This window comes from Gastrolobium bilobum, unplaced genomic scaffold, assembly GCF_033153095.1.
Source record: "Gastrolobium bilobum isolate Gb01-03AN ecotype WA unplaced genomic scaffold, APGP_CSIRO_Gbil_v1 utg32472, whole genome shotgun sequence".
NCBI classification, from domain to species: Eukaryota; Viridiplantae; Streptophyta; class Magnoliopsida; order Fabales; family Fabaceae; genus Gastrolobium; species Gastrolobium bilobum.
The window spans coordinates 153,199-172,011 of record NW_026898916.1 but is presented as its reverse complement, the minus strand read 5'-3'; the positions used below and the strand labels follow the sequence as shown (position 1 = coordinate 172,011).

At 32.2% G+C, this 18,813-nt stretch overlaps 3 protein-coding genes and 1 non-coding gene across 5 annotated transcripts; 3 read left to right on the top strand and 1 right to left on the bottom strand.

The window, feature by feature from the left end:
- Positions 1–1,325: 1,325 nt before the first annotated feature.
- On the top strand, positions 1,326–3,161 carry LOC133285464 (F-box/kelch-repeat protein At1g67480-like). Its single transcript, XM_061482696.1, has 2 exons — positions 1,326–1,989; positions 2,197–3,161. Exons 1-2 carry the CDS (start codon positions 1,460–1,462, stop codon positions 2,822–2,824), a joined length of 1,158 nt encoding a protein of 385 aa, XP_061338680.1. The 5' UTR covers positions 1,326–1,459; the 3' UTR covers positions 2,825–3,161.
- Positions 3,162–4,825: 1,664 nt separating this feature from the next.
- On the top strand, positions 4,826–8,923 carry LOC133285498 (nuclear pore complex protein NUP54). The gene is made up of 9 exons (XM_061482739.1): positions 4,826–5,390; positions 5,510–5,563; positions 5,868–5,927; positions 6,024–6,134; positions 7,152–7,217; positions 7,323–7,409; positions 7,713–7,814; positions 7,895–8,044; positions 8,612–8,923. The coding sequence occupies exons 1-9, from the start codon at positions 4,977–4,979 to the stop codon at positions 8,726–8,728; spliced, it is 1,161 nt and encodes a 386-aa protein (XP_061338723.1). The 5' UTR covers positions 4,826–4,976; the 3' UTR covers positions 8,729–8,923.
- A 2,820-nt stretch (positions 8,924–11,743) lies between these two features.
- On the top strand, positions 11,744–15,331 carry LOC133285506 (uncharacterized). Of its 2 annotated transcripts, none has more exons than XM_061482747.1 (6): positions 11,744–11,882; positions 12,329–12,381; positions 12,479–12,585; positions 13,211–13,245; positions 14,067–14,157; positions 15,002–15,331. In XM_061482747.1, exons 2-5 carry the CDS (start codon positions 12,379–12,381, stop codon positions 14,132–14,134), a joined length of 213 nt encoding a protein of 70 aa, XP_061338731.1. In that variant the 5' UTR covers positions 11,744–11,882; positions 12,329–12,378; the 3' UTR covers positions 14,135–14,157; positions 15,002–15,331. The 2 variants fall into 2 exon arrangements, with proteins under 2 accessions (XP_061338731.1, XP_061338732.1); XM_061482748.1 differs by having other exon boundaries at positions 11,750–11,882; positions 12,296–12,381.
- Positions 15,332–16,786: 1,455 nt separating this feature from the next.
- On the bottom strand, positions 16,787–16,870 carry TRNAL-UAA (transfer RNA leucine (anticodon UAA)). Its single transcript has one exon. It is a non-coding gene; the product is annotated as a tRNA-Leu (tRNA).
- Between the last annotated feature and the right edge of the window lie 1,943 nt (positions 16,871–18,813).

The window sequence follows — 18,813 nt, the reverse complement described above, 5'->3', positions numbered from 1 at the left end:
TGGTTCGATGGATCTTTTATTTATTTATTCTTTGTTTGTCATGGCTGAGGTTTATGTACACTAGTAAATTTATTAGATTCCATAACCTTAAGGCTTTGTAGATGATTGTGGTAAAGATTCATTATATAAATCAATTGATTCCCTTATCGGAAACAGTTTTCCACTTCCAAACAGGTTTTGAAGTTTCTCGGTTTTCTGATCGATTTGGTATTTCTCATCTATTTTGTTGTTGGTGTGGTTTTTTTACTTTGCAAACACATGTGAATTATATCATCAACATTACGTTAATTCCAGATCTGATGGCTACTTGTGCTTCTGAATTTTTTTATTTATTTTTTAATTTGGCTAAGGATCTTTGTCTCCTCTTATTCGTCTTAAGATAATTAACAGACGTAATAATCTGCCAAATTTATTATAATTATCCTTTTTAATCCTTTTTTTTATGTTGAGATGACACGCATCTATGAATAATGGGCTTTCTAGAAAACACTGGAGGCTTATATTATTTAGATGTTAATCTTCTACGCATTTTTGTCCAACTGATATTTTGTAGCAACTGTCATATAGAATTTAAATTATGTTTAGTTTTCCACCCAAAATAAAAAATAATGTTTAGTTTATCTTTATCTTGGTAAGGTTGATTTATCTTGTCCAATTAGTTGTTTTGTTAATGAAGTTAACTGCCTAATAACATAATTTGAAGTTAACAAAACAACTAATGAGATAGATAAACCAACTTAGGTAGATAAACTAAACTAATCAAGATAAAGATAAACTAAATATAGTTTAAATTATATATGACAGTTGCTACATATTTGCATCAAAAGGAATGGTGATATACTTTTTTAACCCTTCAGATTGAACTTTTTCCTCATTGATTATGTATATATTCACTGAAATATTTCAAGTTATTGTGTTGACTTTTCTTTCTTCTTATTTGATCCATTCAGCAAATATACACTTGAAGAAAATGGAAATCACAGGTGGCTAAGTCTTGGCAAGTTCTATGGCCTACACTGGTATGATTTTGTGTTTTTTTGTTCATAATTTTGTTGATAAACATCAATTATTTTCTATTTTTAACTTCAAAGTATAACAACTCTTTTCCATAATTTATAGATATCTGGGAAATGTGTGAAGGAGGATACAACATTGGCAGCTTAAGAAATAATTGGCACAAAACTAGCAAGAGGAATCACTGTAGTAGGAGAACAACTGTTATGGACTTTGAATCAGACTGGACGAAGCACAGAAAATCATCTGCTTATACTGCTCAAGTGATTCGTTCTGCAACATCTTTTATGCCTTGGTCTTGTAGAATCCCAATCGGTGAAGGATTTTACGAATTACTTTAGTTATATGCTTCTCAGTTAGACATTTGCGCTTTACTTGGTGGATTCTTCACGACAATAATTCTCTACACCTCATGTTATGTGATGTGTAATTGCTGATTTGATAAATGCCTGGTTTTGTTGTTAGAAAGAAGAGATTTTCAGAGCCAAATATGTGTTTCACCAATTTAGTCAATCAAGATAAATTAACTCGTTCACAGAGCGATCATTGCATAACCTCTGAGGCACAGCATAAAGATGATAGTTCCATTCTACCTGGGCTGCCTGATGATGTGGCAAAGCTTTGCCTTGCACTCGTGCCTCGTTCCAACTTCCCTGCTATGGGTGGTGTCTGTAAGAAATGGAGGTTGTTTATTCAAAGCAAAGAATTCATATTTGTGAGGAAATTGGCTGGGATGCTTGAGGAATGGCTCTATTTCTTAACAATGGACAGTGAAGGAAAGGAAACCTGTTGGGAGGTTGTGGATTGTCTCAGTCATAAATGCAGATCTCTTCCACCAATGCCTGGTCCATTAAAGGTGGGGTTTGGGGTGGTGGTTCTCAATGGAAAGCTTCTTGTTATGGCTGGTTATTCAGCTATTAAAGGAACTTCCTTTGCATCAGCAGAGGTTTACCAATATGATTCTTGCCTCAACAGGTATATTTCTCTTCTGCATTCTATCCGGAAAAATCTTTGGAATTTTATTACATTATGATAAATTCTGCTATGTAATTTAGTTAATGGTAGACCTAGTGTCCTATTTATTATTTGTGAAACTTACTGGGGTGTTACTCTTATGGATTTTCTCATGTCATAATTTTTTAATCTTCTTTTGACTTGTTGCATTCTCGATTGCAATTGCAGTTGGAGCACGTTATCAAACATGAATACGGCTCGTTATGACTTTGCTTGTGCTGAAGTCAATGGCTTGGTTTATGCTGTTGGAGGCCATGGGGTGAACGGCGTGAGTCTCTCCAGTGCTGAGGTGTATGATCCAGATACTAACAAGTGGACTCTGATAGAGAGCCTTCGTCGCCCGAGATGGGGTTGTTTTGCTTGTGGATTTGAGGGTAAGCTCTATGTCATGGGTGGAAGGTCAAGCTTTACTATTGGAAATTCCAAGTGTGTTGATGTATATAACCCTGAGGGGCACAGCTGGTGTGAGATGAAGAATGGATGTGTTATGGTCACAGCTCATGCAGTATTGGAAGAGAAGTTGTTCTGTATGGAATGGAAGAACCAACGAAAGTTAGCAATATTCTGTCCAAAGGACAATTCATGGGAAATGGTACCAGTTCCATTGACAGGGAGCTCAAACATTGGTTTTAGATTTGGTATACTGGATGGAAAGCTGTTGCTATTCTCACTTGAGGCTGAACCTGCTTATCAAACATTGTTGTATGATCCAAATGCAGCTGTGGGGTCAGAATGGCAAATTTCTGATATACGTCCATCTGGTTTGTGCTTGTGCAGTGTAACAATTAAGGCATGAAACCTTGTCTGGCTCTGAACTGGTGGCTGGAGTGGAGAGATTCTTGAGAGTCGGGGGATATAGCTATGGAGTTTTCTTCATTTTACTAAAATCTTGGACAGTAATGACCGTGAGTGTCCCTCATGTCAGATTTTAATTTTGTGGTTTTGCTTGTGATGTTAGCTACTACTTAGTTTTATCATGTTATCATGCATGCCCTTTATGTCTCTGGGGGATTAAGTCCCTCGTCTAGTAATTATCAACTTTGAGCAGAACTATTTGATATTATGGTGGGTGGATTTTTGTTTAATGTTCTCCTTTTGTATTATAAAGTGATAACGTTAGAATTTTAAACCCAATCTCTAGAGGCTGGTGGTGCACGTGGTCGGTGTCAAATTTAATTGCAAAAAACAAAAAACGATAGTACATATACTTCTTATAGACAACATATTTTAGCACCATCAACATATTGTTATGGGCCGAAGGTATGAAATAGGTTATACAGTATGAGGGTCCGTTCGATATCACCGAGGGAAAGTAAAATAAAAGAATAAATGTCAAAAAACTAAAATATAAACTACCTGAATTTGTTGTCCAAATTTGATTTTAAAAACTAAAAAGTAGATATTGTTTTTACAAAATAATCATGTAGACTATGGTAGTTAAAATTTTGATTTAAATCTGTGATTTTATAATTTTATGATTTTTTATAATCAAAATGATTTTATCAGAATTTCAAACGCTTTTACAATTTTTTAAGATTTTTTTTTGAGTTAAGATTTTACGTTTTATGATTTTTTTATTCTTTTTTCGATGTTAGTTAAAATTCTGATTTTAACTATTATGTGTTCAGACAAATATTTTTTGTTTTCATATTTTTAAAATTAAAAAACTGTTTTGTGAAACAGAAATAAAACAGACCTTATAATATGCCATATAAGTATATAACCCCCACTACACAGGTAATCGGGCTAAAATCGAACTCAAAATTGATTGGGCAATAAGAACCTGATTTCAGCCCAAGCGTGATCTGGCTGGTAATATAATTTTGATTAAAATGACATAATTTTATGTTTTAAAAAAAATAAATATTAATCTTTAATTTTATTTATTAAATGTGGTAAGCTTATGAGCATATTTGATAAATATGATAATACTATAATTCAATAAAATATAGTGAGCTAGGACCGGGCCAACAACTTTAATTAAATGGATTGTAAATTTTTTTTTTTAATCCGGTTACCTTTTGTTACTTGTTTCAATTCAATCTCGAGTCATTTATCAATTTCCTGTATGTTTGTGAATAATTTAATTTTAACAAATACTTATTTCAAAAAATAAATAAATACAATGTTTTTATAACTCTCAAGCAAAACCATTGAAGGGGAGTTTGGTATGAGAAATTTTTTGAGAATATTTACTCACCTTTATTATAAGATTTTTGAATTTTTTTTTGAGAATCTGATTTTCTCGAGATTTTGTTTTATGTATAATTTTTTTTTTCTAAAATGTCATATAAAAATACTATCAAATAAGTGATATTTTGAGAATTTAGGCTCTGTTTGAATACTGTTCTGCAAAACAGTTTTTTAGTTTTCAAAAAACAAAAAAACAAAAAAATAAAAAAACTCGTTTGGTAAGACCTGTTTTGTAAAAAATATTTTGAAAACTATAACTGTTTTTTTTTGTTTTTAAAATCAAATTTAGAGAACATGTCTGAATTGTTTTTGTTTTCTGTTTTAATTTTTAACTTTCAAAAAGAAAAAATATAGAAAAAAACTGTTTCCATAACTATTTTACAAAACAGTTTTAAGAACAAAAAAATCAAAACACAATCAAACAGGCCCTTACACTTTTTAGGGACAAAATTTTAATAATATTTTAATTTACTAAATAACTTTGTGATAACATTCATCTCCTATATTCCTACTAATCATAATTTTCGGGCGAGAATTTTGTTTTTTTTTTATCCTATTATAGCACGTATTGGCTTAAAGAAAAACCACACTCGAGTTTGAAAAAACCACTCTCGAGTTTGACAAAACCAAGCGCCTTTCGTCGAGCACTTGGAGTGCGCAAATTTTAACCGCGGCTTTTGCTTGAGAACTTTGGAGCAGACCCAATTCCATCTCGTATCTAACTATCTATCGTCGCTAATACACTGCACGGCACCATGTTTGGCTCTCAACCTTCTTCATCTCCCTTCGGAACCCCTTCTTCAACCCCAGCATTCGGTACCCCATCTTCTACCCCTGCCTTTGGTACCCCATCTTCTACCCCACCCTTCGGTACCCCAGGTTTTGGAACCCCATCATCAACGCCAGCATTTGGGTCTTCTTCTACACCCTCCTTTGGCACTGGCTTTGGTTCTTCCCTTTTCTCCACGCCATTTTCTTCTCAACAACAACAACAACAGCAACAGCAGCAACAACAGACTCCGCTGTTTCAACAACAAGCAGCTTCTGGTTTCGGGTTTCAGAATTCTCTGGGAGCACCTCAACCCACCCCATTCCCAAATGCTCAATTGACTACTCAGATGGCTAACGTAGCTTCCGTTCCTTTCTCTCTCGCCGATCGTGATGTTCAAGTACTTTTTAAAATTTTTTACCACACCCCTTTTGTTACTTTCATTTTTATTTTAATAAAAATATTTACTTTGCATTTTTTATTGATTGATTTTATGTGTTATCTATGTTCTCCAACAAGGCAATCATTGATGCTTACAAGGAAGATCCTGGAAACCCTAAGTACGCTTTTAAGGTCTTCTCCTCACTGTCTTCTTCATTTTGAAAAAAAAAAAATCTCTCTTTTATGTGTCTCGATTGTGAAGTTTTTATTTTTACATTCGGGGAACCCTAAATGTGGCAGCATATCCAGATTTGTTTTTCATAGTATGCACATATTTATAATTTTAAGTTTTTTTTTGAATGATGGATCACATATAGGGTTCAAACTCAAATCTATATTAACATTACTGTTTTTCTGATACCGATGTGTCAAATGTTAGAGTTGCATTTGTTTGTCTTTATGTTTTCTCAGATTGGTGTTTGTCTGTGTTGTGCAGCATTTGTTATTCAGTGTTACTGAACCACAGTTTAGGGTGAAGCCTGCTGGTGTTTCAGACGTAAGTTCATATTTTTCCACTAAATATTTTAGTTGTTAGCTTCTTTTACTTTTTTCCCACCACTGGCTAATTGTGGGGAATAGTTTATGTTGGTAGATCATGTGGGCAGAGGCTATGGGGAAGCTTGAAGGTATGAAGAGTGCTGATAGAGAACGTCTGTGGCCACAACTTGTTCAGGGTTTTAAGGATCTTTCACAACGCCTTAAGGTAAACTTTATAAGATGTATTAAACTATGTTTGGATTGATGGAAATGGATGAAATTGAGGATAATGGAATGACATTAGTTGTCATTGTTTGGATTGTTTAAAATAGGGTGGCACTTGATAGAACCAACTTATTGTTTCCTAATCTCCTTACCATTCCTTTTTCTTCCCAAACAATGGAATGCAAACTTCCCTCCATTCCATCATAAAATATCTGAATATTAGTATTATAATTTTATTTCATTCCATTCCACCTGTCATTAGATATCCGAACAAAGTCTAAGCTTCTAGTCATTGTACATTTTAGCAATGTATTGATTTTGATGGGTTAACCACTAGAATTGTATTAGTAACTTGAATATATGGTCTTTTGAAGAAAATGGATGTTCATGGGGGCCTTTTGGCTCTTTTAGTTTAGTTTCTTGATATTCTATATAAATGGTCATCAGTTTCAAAATTTGGGTGCACATCATCAGCATTGATGCTTGGACTTAATTTTACATGCTAAAGTTGTTTAGAAGATTGACATTCGTGAGCAATTGCTCATGAAGTGGAGGATTCGGTTGTTTATGTTAGGATTTTGAAACAAAGAAAAGAATGTTTTGTAATGAAATGTGTCTATCTATGCTATAAGATATTGATGACGAGCGGTGATAAGATGGATTAATAGACATGCGGATAATTTTTTTTTTAACCCTATTTAGGATAAATAAGGCAAGCTAGTTGCATTTAGGAACATAACTGCTTCAATGGTAGTAAATTTAGATCAATAGTCATTGAACCCTGTCTTTTGAGTAGGTTTTGGCTTTTCTGAATAGAAATATAACTCATTACTAGGTAGATATTGAAATGCCAGTATGGCAGTATAGTGATGCTTTGAATATTGGATTTATTGATCTTCATCCACAGTCAGTATTTGATGCAAAAAATGGAGAATCTACCAAATTCTGATATAGAAATTGTTGAAATCTGAGAATCTTAATCTTGAGAATACATTTTAACTCACACATTGTCATGCAGATCCAAGATGAAGTCATTGTATCTGATGCAGAGAGATTACGTATAACCCAAAGCAATGTTAAAATGGTATTGCGCTTCCATCTGCTCTCTCAAGAGCAATGTTATAGTGGCACTGGCTTTTTTGTTGCACTTTGCTGACTTAACTTTCCAATTGCCTGATGCTTTTTGCAGCTCCAAAGACATTTTCAAGCTGATACTCTTCCCTGGATTCAAAGACTGAAACAGAAAGAACAAAATCTCCAGCAACGTCTTTTAAGAGTAGGGTTAACTGTTGTGTGTTTGAGAAAGAGACTGTTTTGTTGATTGTAGAATGAATCAATTCTCCAGCACAAAATAGCTATAATAAGCAGTAGAGATAAAGTTTTAACATTTCTTGTTTTGTCTGGTGTTCCCTGCTTCCCTACCCTCTCTCCAATTATATGCCCGTAGTAGTTTTTGGCTTTATTGGTTTAGGAATTCGGAAAGTCATATTGACGAATTGGAAACCTAGCGGGTCTGAGGCATTGGATTTTTATTATTCATTGCTCTTCTTCATCATGTCTTCTAATGTTGTGATTGAAGGTAATGAGAATAGTGGAGGCGTTGGAGGGAAAAGGCTGCCGTATACCCTTAACAAAAGGGGAAGCTGAACTCGCTGAGAAATTAGCCACAATAACTAGACAGGTAGAATTTATGTTCAATACCATCTTCTGCCTCCTGCTTTGTTACTGAGATGGAAACTAAACATGGAAATGTCTTTTCAGCTGAAAGGATCTGGAGCGGAACTATCTAGAAGGGTACAAAATCTACTAACTACATCGCGTGTTCAGGCTAATAGCAATGGATTTGGTGGCTCCGTTTATCTTCCGGGGTCAACCAAAATTCATGAACAGAGTCTAGCTGACCTGCAGGAGGTAAGATGAGACCAACCTGAGAGGTTTATTGTTTAACAACTTGATTGGTTTGCTTTTTTACCTTTTTTTTTACAATCGTTTATATGCGATAATGGATATGATAAAACTTGGTTCGGGACCATACTTGAGAGGTGGGATCAGGGTGCCTAAAGTATTCATAGGCGAAACTCACCCTAGCTTGGCGGCCGGCCACAATCCTCCAACCTGCGTTGTGGGTCTGCCCCCACCCACAATTTCGCCGTTACCACTACACCATCCACGAATGTGACCTGCAGATTTTGTGCTCTGGATCACCCCACATTCTCCCAAATGCCATAAAGCCTCTATAAAAGGCTAATACAATGTCAAGGGAGCACGCATACTTACACTTGAGCATTCTCAGCCTTCAAGAGCACTCTCACTTTCCCGGTGTACACACGCTCACCCTTGATTATTCCCATTAGACTGTTGGTTAGAGGCATCTCTACCACTTATAAGTTGATAAAAGCACCCGCTCATACTTGTTGGACATATCTGATTTGATTCAATAAAACTGAACAGTAATGATGTCATATTTTGTTGGGGCAGGTTTTACAGCAGCAGATGGAGGCCATAGCAAGACTTGGCAGTGTTCTGAAGCGAGATATACGAGATATGGAGATTATGATGGTCGATGACACAGGGACAACTGAAAATGGGATTTAATCTGAAGCCTTCTTGCGTCTTATTCCCATTTTAGTTTCTTTTGGTGCATATTTTATTTTAAATTATTGTTGATTTGCTTTTATTTATATTTGTTTTGAATCTACCATGATTTGGTAATTAGTGAGCACATCAACAGTTTCTAGTGAAACTTCTTTTGGCCTGATCGGCTTAGTATTTTTCTTGATCCATTTGTGCTGTTTCCGTTGTTATTTGAAACTTCCTATGCTCTTGAAGTTTTAGGGTTCAACGACTAGGTTACTAGGGAAACGTTCCGAAGATTGATGTGTTATTATTTTGCTAGCTCTATTTCTATAGGGATGAATATGATAGTTAAAATCTAGATTTATCATTATGATTATTTTACGTTAAGATTTTTTATTTCTAATTTGATTTTGGAAAGGATATTGTAACAACTAAGTTGTGTTACTACCAATCAATCTCACCGTTAGATCGCTTATGTTGATTCAACAGTTATATTTATTTTCACCTTTGTATGGTTATGATTTTTCATATTTAATACTTTCACTTTAAATATGGGGAATCATAATCATACAAAGATGAAAATAAATATAATCGTTGGATTAACATAAGCGATCTAACATAGAGATTGATTAGTAGTAACATGGTAGTAACACAACTTGGTTGTTGCAATATTCTTCCTCTTTGATTTTATGTAAATTTTTTATTTTAACTACCGGGGATCTACGAAGCACCGACACTTTAAAAATCCTGACGTGTAGTGTCCGACACTTCCCGACACTCTCGGACACTCCAACACGCGTTATAGAAATTCAAAAAAAATTTAAAGGTTGCGTTGCGTTGAGTTTCTAATTTCAACTATTAGACTCGTTGGATTATAATTACTATTTTATTGAGTTTAATATAAATATTTGAGATATCTTATGTTTCTTTGCAAAATTTATGAATATTATAAGTTTAGATTCATTTTTTGGTTAAATTATTGAATATTAAATATAATATACATTACATAAATTAAAAATATTATTTAATATCAAAACGTGTCTTAACGTGTTGAAATCTAACATTTTTTAGAATTAACGTGTCGGAGTGTCATGTCGTATCGTGTCACGTGTCCCGTGTTGATATCGGTGCTACATAGCCGAGGATGACAATGAAATCAAAATTTGCTACTGAAAGATATATTTTAGGTGCCCTGATTTATTAAAAGATATATTTTGGTATTCTGTCATAGATTTTTTTTTATTAAAAAAAATTAGTTGTTTGTAAATGTAAGACATTAATTTTTAGGTGGTTTTTGGATATTAAGATACTAAGTATTAAGCTCAATTGTGTATCGTTATTTTAGGTGGTTTGTGGATATGTTGTGTTTAATTGTATATCAATGGCACTTGCATATATTTTTTTGGAAATCGATGCTCTCTGCTCTTATGTAATTTAACATGATCATATCATGTGGAAAGATCTTAATCATTAATAATTAAATCAACGGTGATGATTATGTAACTTTCTATCTTTATATTTTTCTCTTTTCTCTCTTATCACCATTAACTCACCCATGTATGATTATGATTGCCTCACATGACATGGTCATATTAATTAGCACATAAGAGGATCTACTTTTTTTTTTTTTTGGTAGTTTGGGGGCATGAGCCCACAAACCAAAAAAAATTATAGAAGTCTACAAACGCGGGGTTCCTTTACGGCAGGAAAATCCCCAAGGGGCTGTTTGGTTGAAAGATTTTTTTGAGAATGATAGATAAATGAGAAGTGGGAATATAAGAAACCATCGTTTGGTTGAAGGTGGTTCCTGACTTAGCTACCTAAATCTGAAAGCTAGCAAACGTATTTGCATATCTATTGCAACCGATATTGCCGGCCAAAGTTGCCCTTCTCGTAGGTGGTATTCCTGAAAACCTCCATATTTGCTCACACCGTATATGTAAGAAAAGACCAGCGTACCCCTTGTTTGCCTAGCTACCTAAATCTGAAAGCTCACAACCGATATTTTATAAAAACAAGGGTATTTTTGTCATAGCACATTATTTTCCCATCTATATTTTACCAAAAGCCAAACATAGACTTTACAAAAGTTACCTAATTTCTCCAGTAAAATTTTTCCCAACCAAACAACTATTTTTACATTTTCCTACCAAACTCACTTCTCAACCATTTCCCTACGATTCATAAAAATTTCTCTTCAACCAACCGCGACACAAAAACATCAAACTAAGGTCTGCTGGAATAGATTATTGTCAAAAACTTTGTAGTCAGCCTCCTCATTACAGCGGAGAAGATAGTTTGCTACCCAATCTACTCATTTGTTTCCTTCTATGTGTGTTGCACCTCATTTGCACTTGCATTTTATTTAGTTTATTTGTAGGTTAAATTATCACGTAAAATTTTACAGATTCATTGAATTTATTTAATGTGTCTATAATTTAAAAGTATTTAACAGAGTTTTTGCATTTATGAAAAATCTTAAATAGGTCCTTGTTAACTAATCAACACTCATTTATACAAAATTATAAGAAATTATATAAAATATAAGAGTCTATTCAATTTTGTTATCTTTAAAAACTTTTAAAAGCATAATAATTTTGTTAAAAGTTTTTAGACTATAAGGATTCGTTTAAAAAAACATAACAAATGAAGATATATAAGATGAAAATTTTACATACAAGCATAATATCATTAAAATATAAAAAAAAGATATTAGTAAGGGACAATTGCTTCTTAATCGTAAAATAATTGCACCAATAGCTATATTCAAAGGGAATTGTCTTCTTATGATTTTTTTATAATCATATTAATGTTAGATCAAAATTAAATTAATAAATTTTATTTAATATTATTTTATAACTGTTGATTTGATTTTGATATAAAAATAAAATAAATTATTCTAAAAAGTTGTAAGTTAAAATAGGAAATAAATATAAACTCCAACATGAATTATTATTATTATTATTATTTTCTAATCAAAGTCTAAATATTCGGAAACTTAAAAATAAAGAAAGAAAGAAAGACAAAGATGAAGGGTAAAGTAACCAAAAAGAGAGGTAAGGACCGAAAGGGTGTTGTTATTCTTCCAGCGAAGAACAACGATTGTGTTGTTGCATAGCGATTTTTGACGCTCTCAATTGTTCTGGGAGCGGCAGTTGCAGCTTCGACTCGGGTAACTGATTCATTTTCTCCAATTCACCATTCCTTTGCTTTCATTACAAACTATCTAAGATCTACGCTACTTCCTCTTCTCCTTAGTGCCTTTTTTTTTTTCAACTTTCGAAATAAATAAATTCATTTTATATTGATCGATCCTGAATCTGTGTTCACTCTATTGTTACGTAAATTCATAATCTCATAGCACTTATAGGTATTAACGATCTACTCGTTTCATTATTGGTATTATTATTATAATTAGGGTACAAGTTTCGTTAGTTTTTCTACTTTCTTAAGAAATAGGCTTATAATTGAACTTAACTACTGAGACATTATAATCATAATTTTCAAATTTTGTGTTGCTTGTGCGTGACATTGGTTAGTTACTTGCTATTATTACATTCATTTTTTTTTTTTTTTGGGACATAGGTCTCATGTGATTGCTAATGGCATCTTTTGTAGACTTGGGAGGGAGGAAGGTGAAGAGTGATAGATTCTAAGAATACGATACGATGGTGAGGAAACTGTAAATTCTGAATCTCTTTGATATATAGTTCGCAGAGTGTGCAATGCTTTTTTTGTTTTGACATCTGTTTTTCTATTTGGTTTCAGTCAGCACTTTTCAATTTCCATTCATTTCTTACTGTGATACTACTGGGAATATGTGCCTGCACTTATTTCAAGATGCAGTTTCCAGCAATCCTTGAACAGAGAACTGGGTATATACCTGTATATATCTCTTGCCATGTATAATAATGTATATACTGCAATACTCATATGGTTTCTGGATATGTTGACATTGGCAATGCTTCAACCTTCAACCAAGTAGCATACGTAATATTATCAATGTTGCTTTTGGTGCAATGCTGCTAGGATAGAGTAATACTTTAGGGTTTTATACTATACTCTCTGTATGTTTGATGGAGGAGAATGGAGGGGAATGGAAGGTTTACCTCAGAGCCTTTCTCTTGTTTAAGAGTTTTTTTCAAATGAGGGGAAGAAAATAGGGGATTATCATTTAACCTCTCGAAATCCTCCCTTTATTATTTTTTATGAATGTTTTTAAGTTCCCCTAAAATTGAGGATTTTTGAAATCCAAATAAAGGAAAGGAAAATCCTTATTTAACCCTCCGTTCTCTTCCCTTCCCCCTACTCTTTTCTTTTTTGCAAGTTTTGATTATATGAACATTTGAAATTTACATGTTCAATTGATAACAAGGTCTTTACCCTAATTACTTTCTTTTTTGAACCGTAGGATGTATCAATAGTGTTTTTTTTCTTCATAACATATTTCTAGAATTCAAGGAACAAACCGAATTGATGACATACATGCTTTCTTGACAGATTTCGCGGTTTCTTCTGGAAGGCAGCAAGAATAGGTAGATGTCTCCCATATGATTTGCTACTGCATCGATTATTATTTTACAATGCACTTTTAAAAATCTATTTGCTTTCTTTATTTAAGCTCTGGAAAAGAGATTGGAGTGGAAAGGAGGTTGGGAAGGAGTCTTAAAATGGTTCCGGGTTACCGTGGAAGTTTTCTTTTGCTTTGTTCTGTGAAGATTTCTTGCTTTAGCTCCAAACGATTGATGCATTAATAACTTCTGATTTGTCAAATTTGACATATATTGCTTCATTTTTTGAATTACTTAACTTCAGCCAAAGAACATAGTCGTGTTTATGACATAACCTATCGGCAGTGGAAAACTTGGGATTCATTATGATGGATGCAAACACAAAAGTTAGATTACTGTTATATCCGCATTTTATTTATGTACTAAATCATGATTACATGCTTTATGATCTCAACCTTTTCTATAGGTATGATTCATTTTTATCTCATTTTCTAAATCTATTTTAGGTGTTTTGAAACTTTATTCTTAAATAAGTATGTTCTATATCCTTGTGAGATGTGAGCTTCAAAATGCTATATTGTGGTGGCATCCATGAGGTTGTTTGTGACATTGGTTGCTAGGTTTCTTGCTTTGCCATGTAGTTTTTGAATTTTGTTGTCTCACATTCAGTGCTGCACCAGCATGTTTGGATATGTTGTGGAATTTCTTTGTTTGATATTCTTTATTGCTTACAAAATACTAAAAGAAAGTGCTACAAAGTAAGTAAGAACAAAAATATATTTGATGGGATATGCAACCTAATCAGTGATGCTATCTTGACTATGCTTGTGTGGATGCTGAAACAGGTGAGCGTTTAAGCCCGTGGGTAGCTGTGGGTTGCTTCATGATGGGCGTCTCAATAATCTTCTTCTAATTTATGTTTACCTCTATTCAATAGTAAGTTGTCTCTTTCCTTTATGTGGGCAAATATCATACTAGCCATGAAACTGATAATAAAGAATAAATATGTTTAATGAGTAATTTTTTGCCATAAAATAATTAAAAAAAGTTCTTAAACCATATATAGACATAACACCTTCATTCAATGGAGATCTATTGGTTGATGGTGCGGCTCTTTTAGGGACCAGCTAGTAATTTTTCTGTATGAATTCTTCTTTACAGATGGTTAGAAGTTGAACCGTTTCTAATTGTAACACTGATGTGGGAAGTCTCTGACAAATATAATTTGTTTCATGAAATAAACAATAAACCGGTTAAAGAAATTGAAACTGGATCAGCTATGTGAAACATTTTGGGTCAAAGCATGCTTATATTGCGATTGCCACAAAGAAAGTCCTGGATGGATGCCGATTTGGTACTTATAGGAATCTTACCATTATCTTTGATTTCTTTTATGACCTGTTTTCCCTTGTCTTCCCTCCGATGAAATGGATGGCTTTTCAAGAACACACAGTCTTCTTTTGCTGAAACACCTTGTCCTGACTTTTTCTTCCTCCATGCCTTAAGAGCTCCACTCTTTTAAGGGGTCATAATTGTTGATCACTTCATCATGGTAGCATTTATTTAAGTATGCAAGTTTTATGTTTTTGGAGGGTTGGTGACCTCGTGGTTGATTGGTTGTGAACAAAAGGAAAGGCCATAAGTAAAATAAACTAATTTGCAGACTGAAAATAATGGTAACATCTTGTTTTTTTATTTTTTGTTCATATTATTGTGCCTCCTCATATAAGTTCGATATGGTAATGCAACACTAATAATTTAGGAATTTGATGCTTTGCAGGGGCATCCATTCTATGCTCTAGTGAAGTTTTGAATGCTAGATGATTTGCAGATCTGCAATAGGAGAGTTTGTACTTGCAAAATTTCATCGGAGCCCTTGAAACTCATTGTTTCTAGCTCATTTATTTATGTATAGCAGCTTGAATCAGGGTAACCGATTTATCTCACAATTGTCTTTTTGGAATGCGCTTGTCTTTTTTTTTTCCCCCCTCAGAACTAGGTGGTATTTTTGCTGTTTATCCCCTCAGTAAATTTGGATGGATGGAATTCAAGTAGCTAGTTCATCATTGGGGTCTCTAACCTCGATAACTAAGCCCAAATTTTATCTATACCAGTGTTTATATTTTTGCATAGAATGGGTTAGGCATTTGTTTAATTTTTTCACAATTAACTTATAATAAATAAATATCTTCAAATATAACTCATCATATTTGGCATTTGTTTAATTTTTATAAAATTAACTTATAATAAATAAATATCTTCAAATATAACTCATCATACATAACATAAAATATCAAATATAAATATTATTTGTGATTTAGATATTTCCTTTTTTGGTAAAAATGGTTTAGATATTAAATGTTACCTCAGTGTTATGAAATAATGTGTAAAATAAATAAATGAACTTCTAAACAAATTTGTTTTAAATACATATTTAGTTTAGGGATACAACATAGTCAAAAACTTGGACGAGAAAAGTTAATAATATATTTTTTGATACACTTGTAAATCACATGTTAGTTTTATTAACTAAAGAGTGAGTCCTAGTTATGTAACAATATTTACATACAATTTACTCAATAATTAAAAATGCATTGAAAAAAGTATATAAAAAAATATATTACTTACAAGAAGTTCTCATTTAAGGGACCAAATGGCGAGCGATTTGAGTAGTTGGCATGAAATTATATATTTAAACTCTAATAACATCATTATTTTAAAAAATATATATAAATAGAAATTTTCAAGAAGATAGTACTTAAAGTGACACAAGTTTTTTTTTTTTTTTTTTTTTTTTTGTTTGTAGTTTTAATCTGCTGTAAATTTACTGAGATTAACTTAAAAAAGCTTTGGCAACATGGAGTAGATAAAACTTAACAAGCCTTTCGCACAATTAAGATGCAAATTTCTATGACTATTTTTTATCCTTCTTCTTCACGGGAGTTGGAGACTTCTAATCATGCCAGTTAAAATTGAGATTTTACATAAAATTGAAAGGAGGATAAAAAATCTTAAAACGTAAAATCTTAATGTAAGAAAAATCGTAAAAAATTATAAAAGCGTTTAGAATTTTGATACAATCGTTTTGATTGAAAAAAATTATAAAATCGTGAAATCTAAGATTTAAATGAGAATTTTAACTACGAGGCTTCTAATGCTAAGCTGGAGGTGAGAGAAATTATTATCAATGGCATGTATCTTTTTTTTTCTTGTTTTTTTGGGTAATCAAGTACTATGTATCTTTATTTCTGGGTACGGCTTATATGCTTGTTAAGTTGATTCCTTTCCTTCTTGACTTACTATTTCTCACACCTTAATCGTTAAAAAAACCATTAAATTCACTTCAACGAAAAGCCCTGTCGAAAAATACAGCTAAACCAATCAAAGCAATCCACTTTTTATTCAATATACATATTGGAAAGTGACTACTGGAAAAGTAACTTTACAAAAGCTATATGTAATTAATGTTGATGGAACTGAACGAAAAGCAAAACTGAATATCATTTTAATATTGTCATTTTAAACAATAAATATAATGCCATTTTGCATAACATAATATGTCTAATGCTGGCTATGGGGTTCGAACCCATGCGCAGTTTAACTGCAGAAGATCTTAAGTCTTCCCCCTTAACCTCTCGGGCAAACCAGCTGTTTTGAGAGAATGCCTCGACTTTTTAAAAGCATAATGTTGTTATTTTCCCCTTACAAATGGCTTTGGAGAGAGGAAACATATAGTATTGGATGTGATCATATAATACTATGGATTTCTTTTCTAGTAGTATAGTAATTTTCATGCAAGGAACGTGGTCACTACTACATATGCGAATTGAGGTAATCACATGCATTCCATGTTCCATCATTAACTCCATTCTACAAAGTCGGTCTTCCTATTTGTTTTGATAGTTTTGTTCTAATAAATAAATTACAGAAAAATACTTCTGCAGTTACTGCAGATAAGTTATCTGTATTTATTCTCAAAACGATAGTATTTTAGGATTGAAATATTAAAAAATTATAATTATAAAGATTATAATAATCTTAAAATAAATTAAAATTACAAAAACACCATGTTTTTTGCACTAAAATAATGTCGTATTGAGCTTACTGCAGATAATTTATCTACAGTAATTGCAGAAAAAGTGAACCCATAAACTAAATACTCAATTAGTCATAAAGCATAATAAGAATTTAGAATAATTTAAAAGTCCGTAATTGAAATTAATTAATAGAAACATAAATAAATAATTGAAAATGGTAATAATTATGTATATAATAATTATTATTTTTTGTTATCAATAAGACAAATAGTAAACATGTTTTGGTATACACGCTGTTAGCTAGTTCGACTCCAGTGATCACGATTCACGAGGCATGAAGATTCAAGACAAAAAAATAAAAAAATGCGGACACTTACAAGTAATAATTGCATCCGTATCAAACACTTATCGGATACTTTATATATTCTGCGGTATATTTTATGATTTTTTATTTTTCACATTTTTTAATTAATAATAAAAATATCCTAATAATTGAATAAAATAGTGTTGTTTTATATTTAAAATGATCTACGCCAACTTTTTCAATATTTTCTTTGTATTTAAGATTTATATCTTATAATGATTTTATAATATATTATTGGAAGATATACTTCTCATGTTATATTATATAATTTTGTCTCTACACATATAAAAAGTGAGTAAAATTCACTTTTTCTCTCTCTTCTTTTAAATTGATTTTATCTAATTTTTTGTAAATTCACGAGACAAAATTATCTTTACATGAAAAATATTAATCCATATAGTATAAGGTTTTAATATTTTTCAGTGAATGCAGATAAATTATTTATATTCACTCTCAGAATGATATCATTTTGGGTTGAAATATTAAAAATTATAATGACAAAGACAACTATAACATTAGAATAAATTATCATTATAAAAATATTAATTTCTTTCTAAAATATTTTAAACTTAGTACATATAATTTATCTAAATTTACTACAAAGAAAAAACGAACACATATTATAGTGAAGCCATGTTTTAATATCATATCAATTCCATGCTCTGTGCAATGGATCCCGGAGTCCGGACACCATGAGTGGGAGCAACTAGCCCGCTTGTTCCAAATTAAAGCAATAAACACAGTCAACGAGAGACAAGCTTAAATGGGGACCACTTTCCCATGATGACGTGCTTGTTCCAAATTAATGCAATGATAACTGTCCCACGAATCCATAATAGCTTATGTTGTTTTCTTTTCTCATGATTTTTTTACTTATTTGGATTGACGTAATGTGCAAAAGTTTTTGTTACTAATCTCAAGTTTTTTTTTTTAACTTAAACGCAAAAGTTTTTATTTAAATCGTTTAATATCATCATATATATATATATATATATATATAGGAAAAAATTACTCTTATACTACATGTGATAACTTTCTCTCCTACACACCCTTCGATAATTGTGTCACTTTTTTTCTTTTCTTTTCTTTTTATTTTTCAGATGGTGGAGCCCATAAATTTATCTCTATGACATGAGATAATTTATCTCCTTTAACATGATATTAATAAAATCTAGAGTAAACACATTTTTT

What these genes read in the sequence shown, in the direction of transcription:
- LOC133285464 (XM_061482696.1), top strand. Translation starts at nt 1,460, where the DNA reads ATGCCTGGTTTTGTTGTTAGAAAGAAGAGATTTTCAGAGCCAAATATG. An exon ending in TATGATTCTTGCCTCAACAG is followed by an intron (nt 1,990 to 2,196) that starts GTATATTTCTCT and finishes TTGCAATTGCAG; the next exon opens with TTGGAGCACGTTATCAAACA.
- LOC133285498 (XM_061482739.1), top strand. Translation starts at nt 4,977, where the DNA reads ATGTTTGGCTCTCAACCTTCTTCATCTCCCTTCGGAACCCCTTCTTCA. An exon ending in TCGCCGATCGTGATGTTCAA is followed by an intron (nt 5,391 to 5,509) that starts GTACTTTTTAAA and finishes TTCTCCAACAAG; the next exon opens with GCAATCATTGATGCTTACAA. An exon ending in ACCCTAAGTACGCTTTTAAG is followed by an intron (nt 5,564 to 5,867) that starts GTCTTCTCCTCA and finishes TGTGTTGTGCAG; the next exon opens with CATTTGTTATTCAGTGTTAC.
- LOC133285506 (XM_061482747.1), top strand. An exon ending in ATCCTTGAACAGAGAACTGG is followed by an intron (nt 12,586 to 13,210) that starts GTATATACCTGT and finishes CTTTCTTGACAG; the next exon opens with ATTTCGCGGTTTCTTCTGGA. An exon ending in CTGGAAGGCAGCAAGAATAG is followed by an intron (nt 13,246 to 14,066) that starts GTAGATGTCTCC and finishes ATGCTGAAACAG; the next exon opens with GTGAGCGTTTAAGCCCGTGG.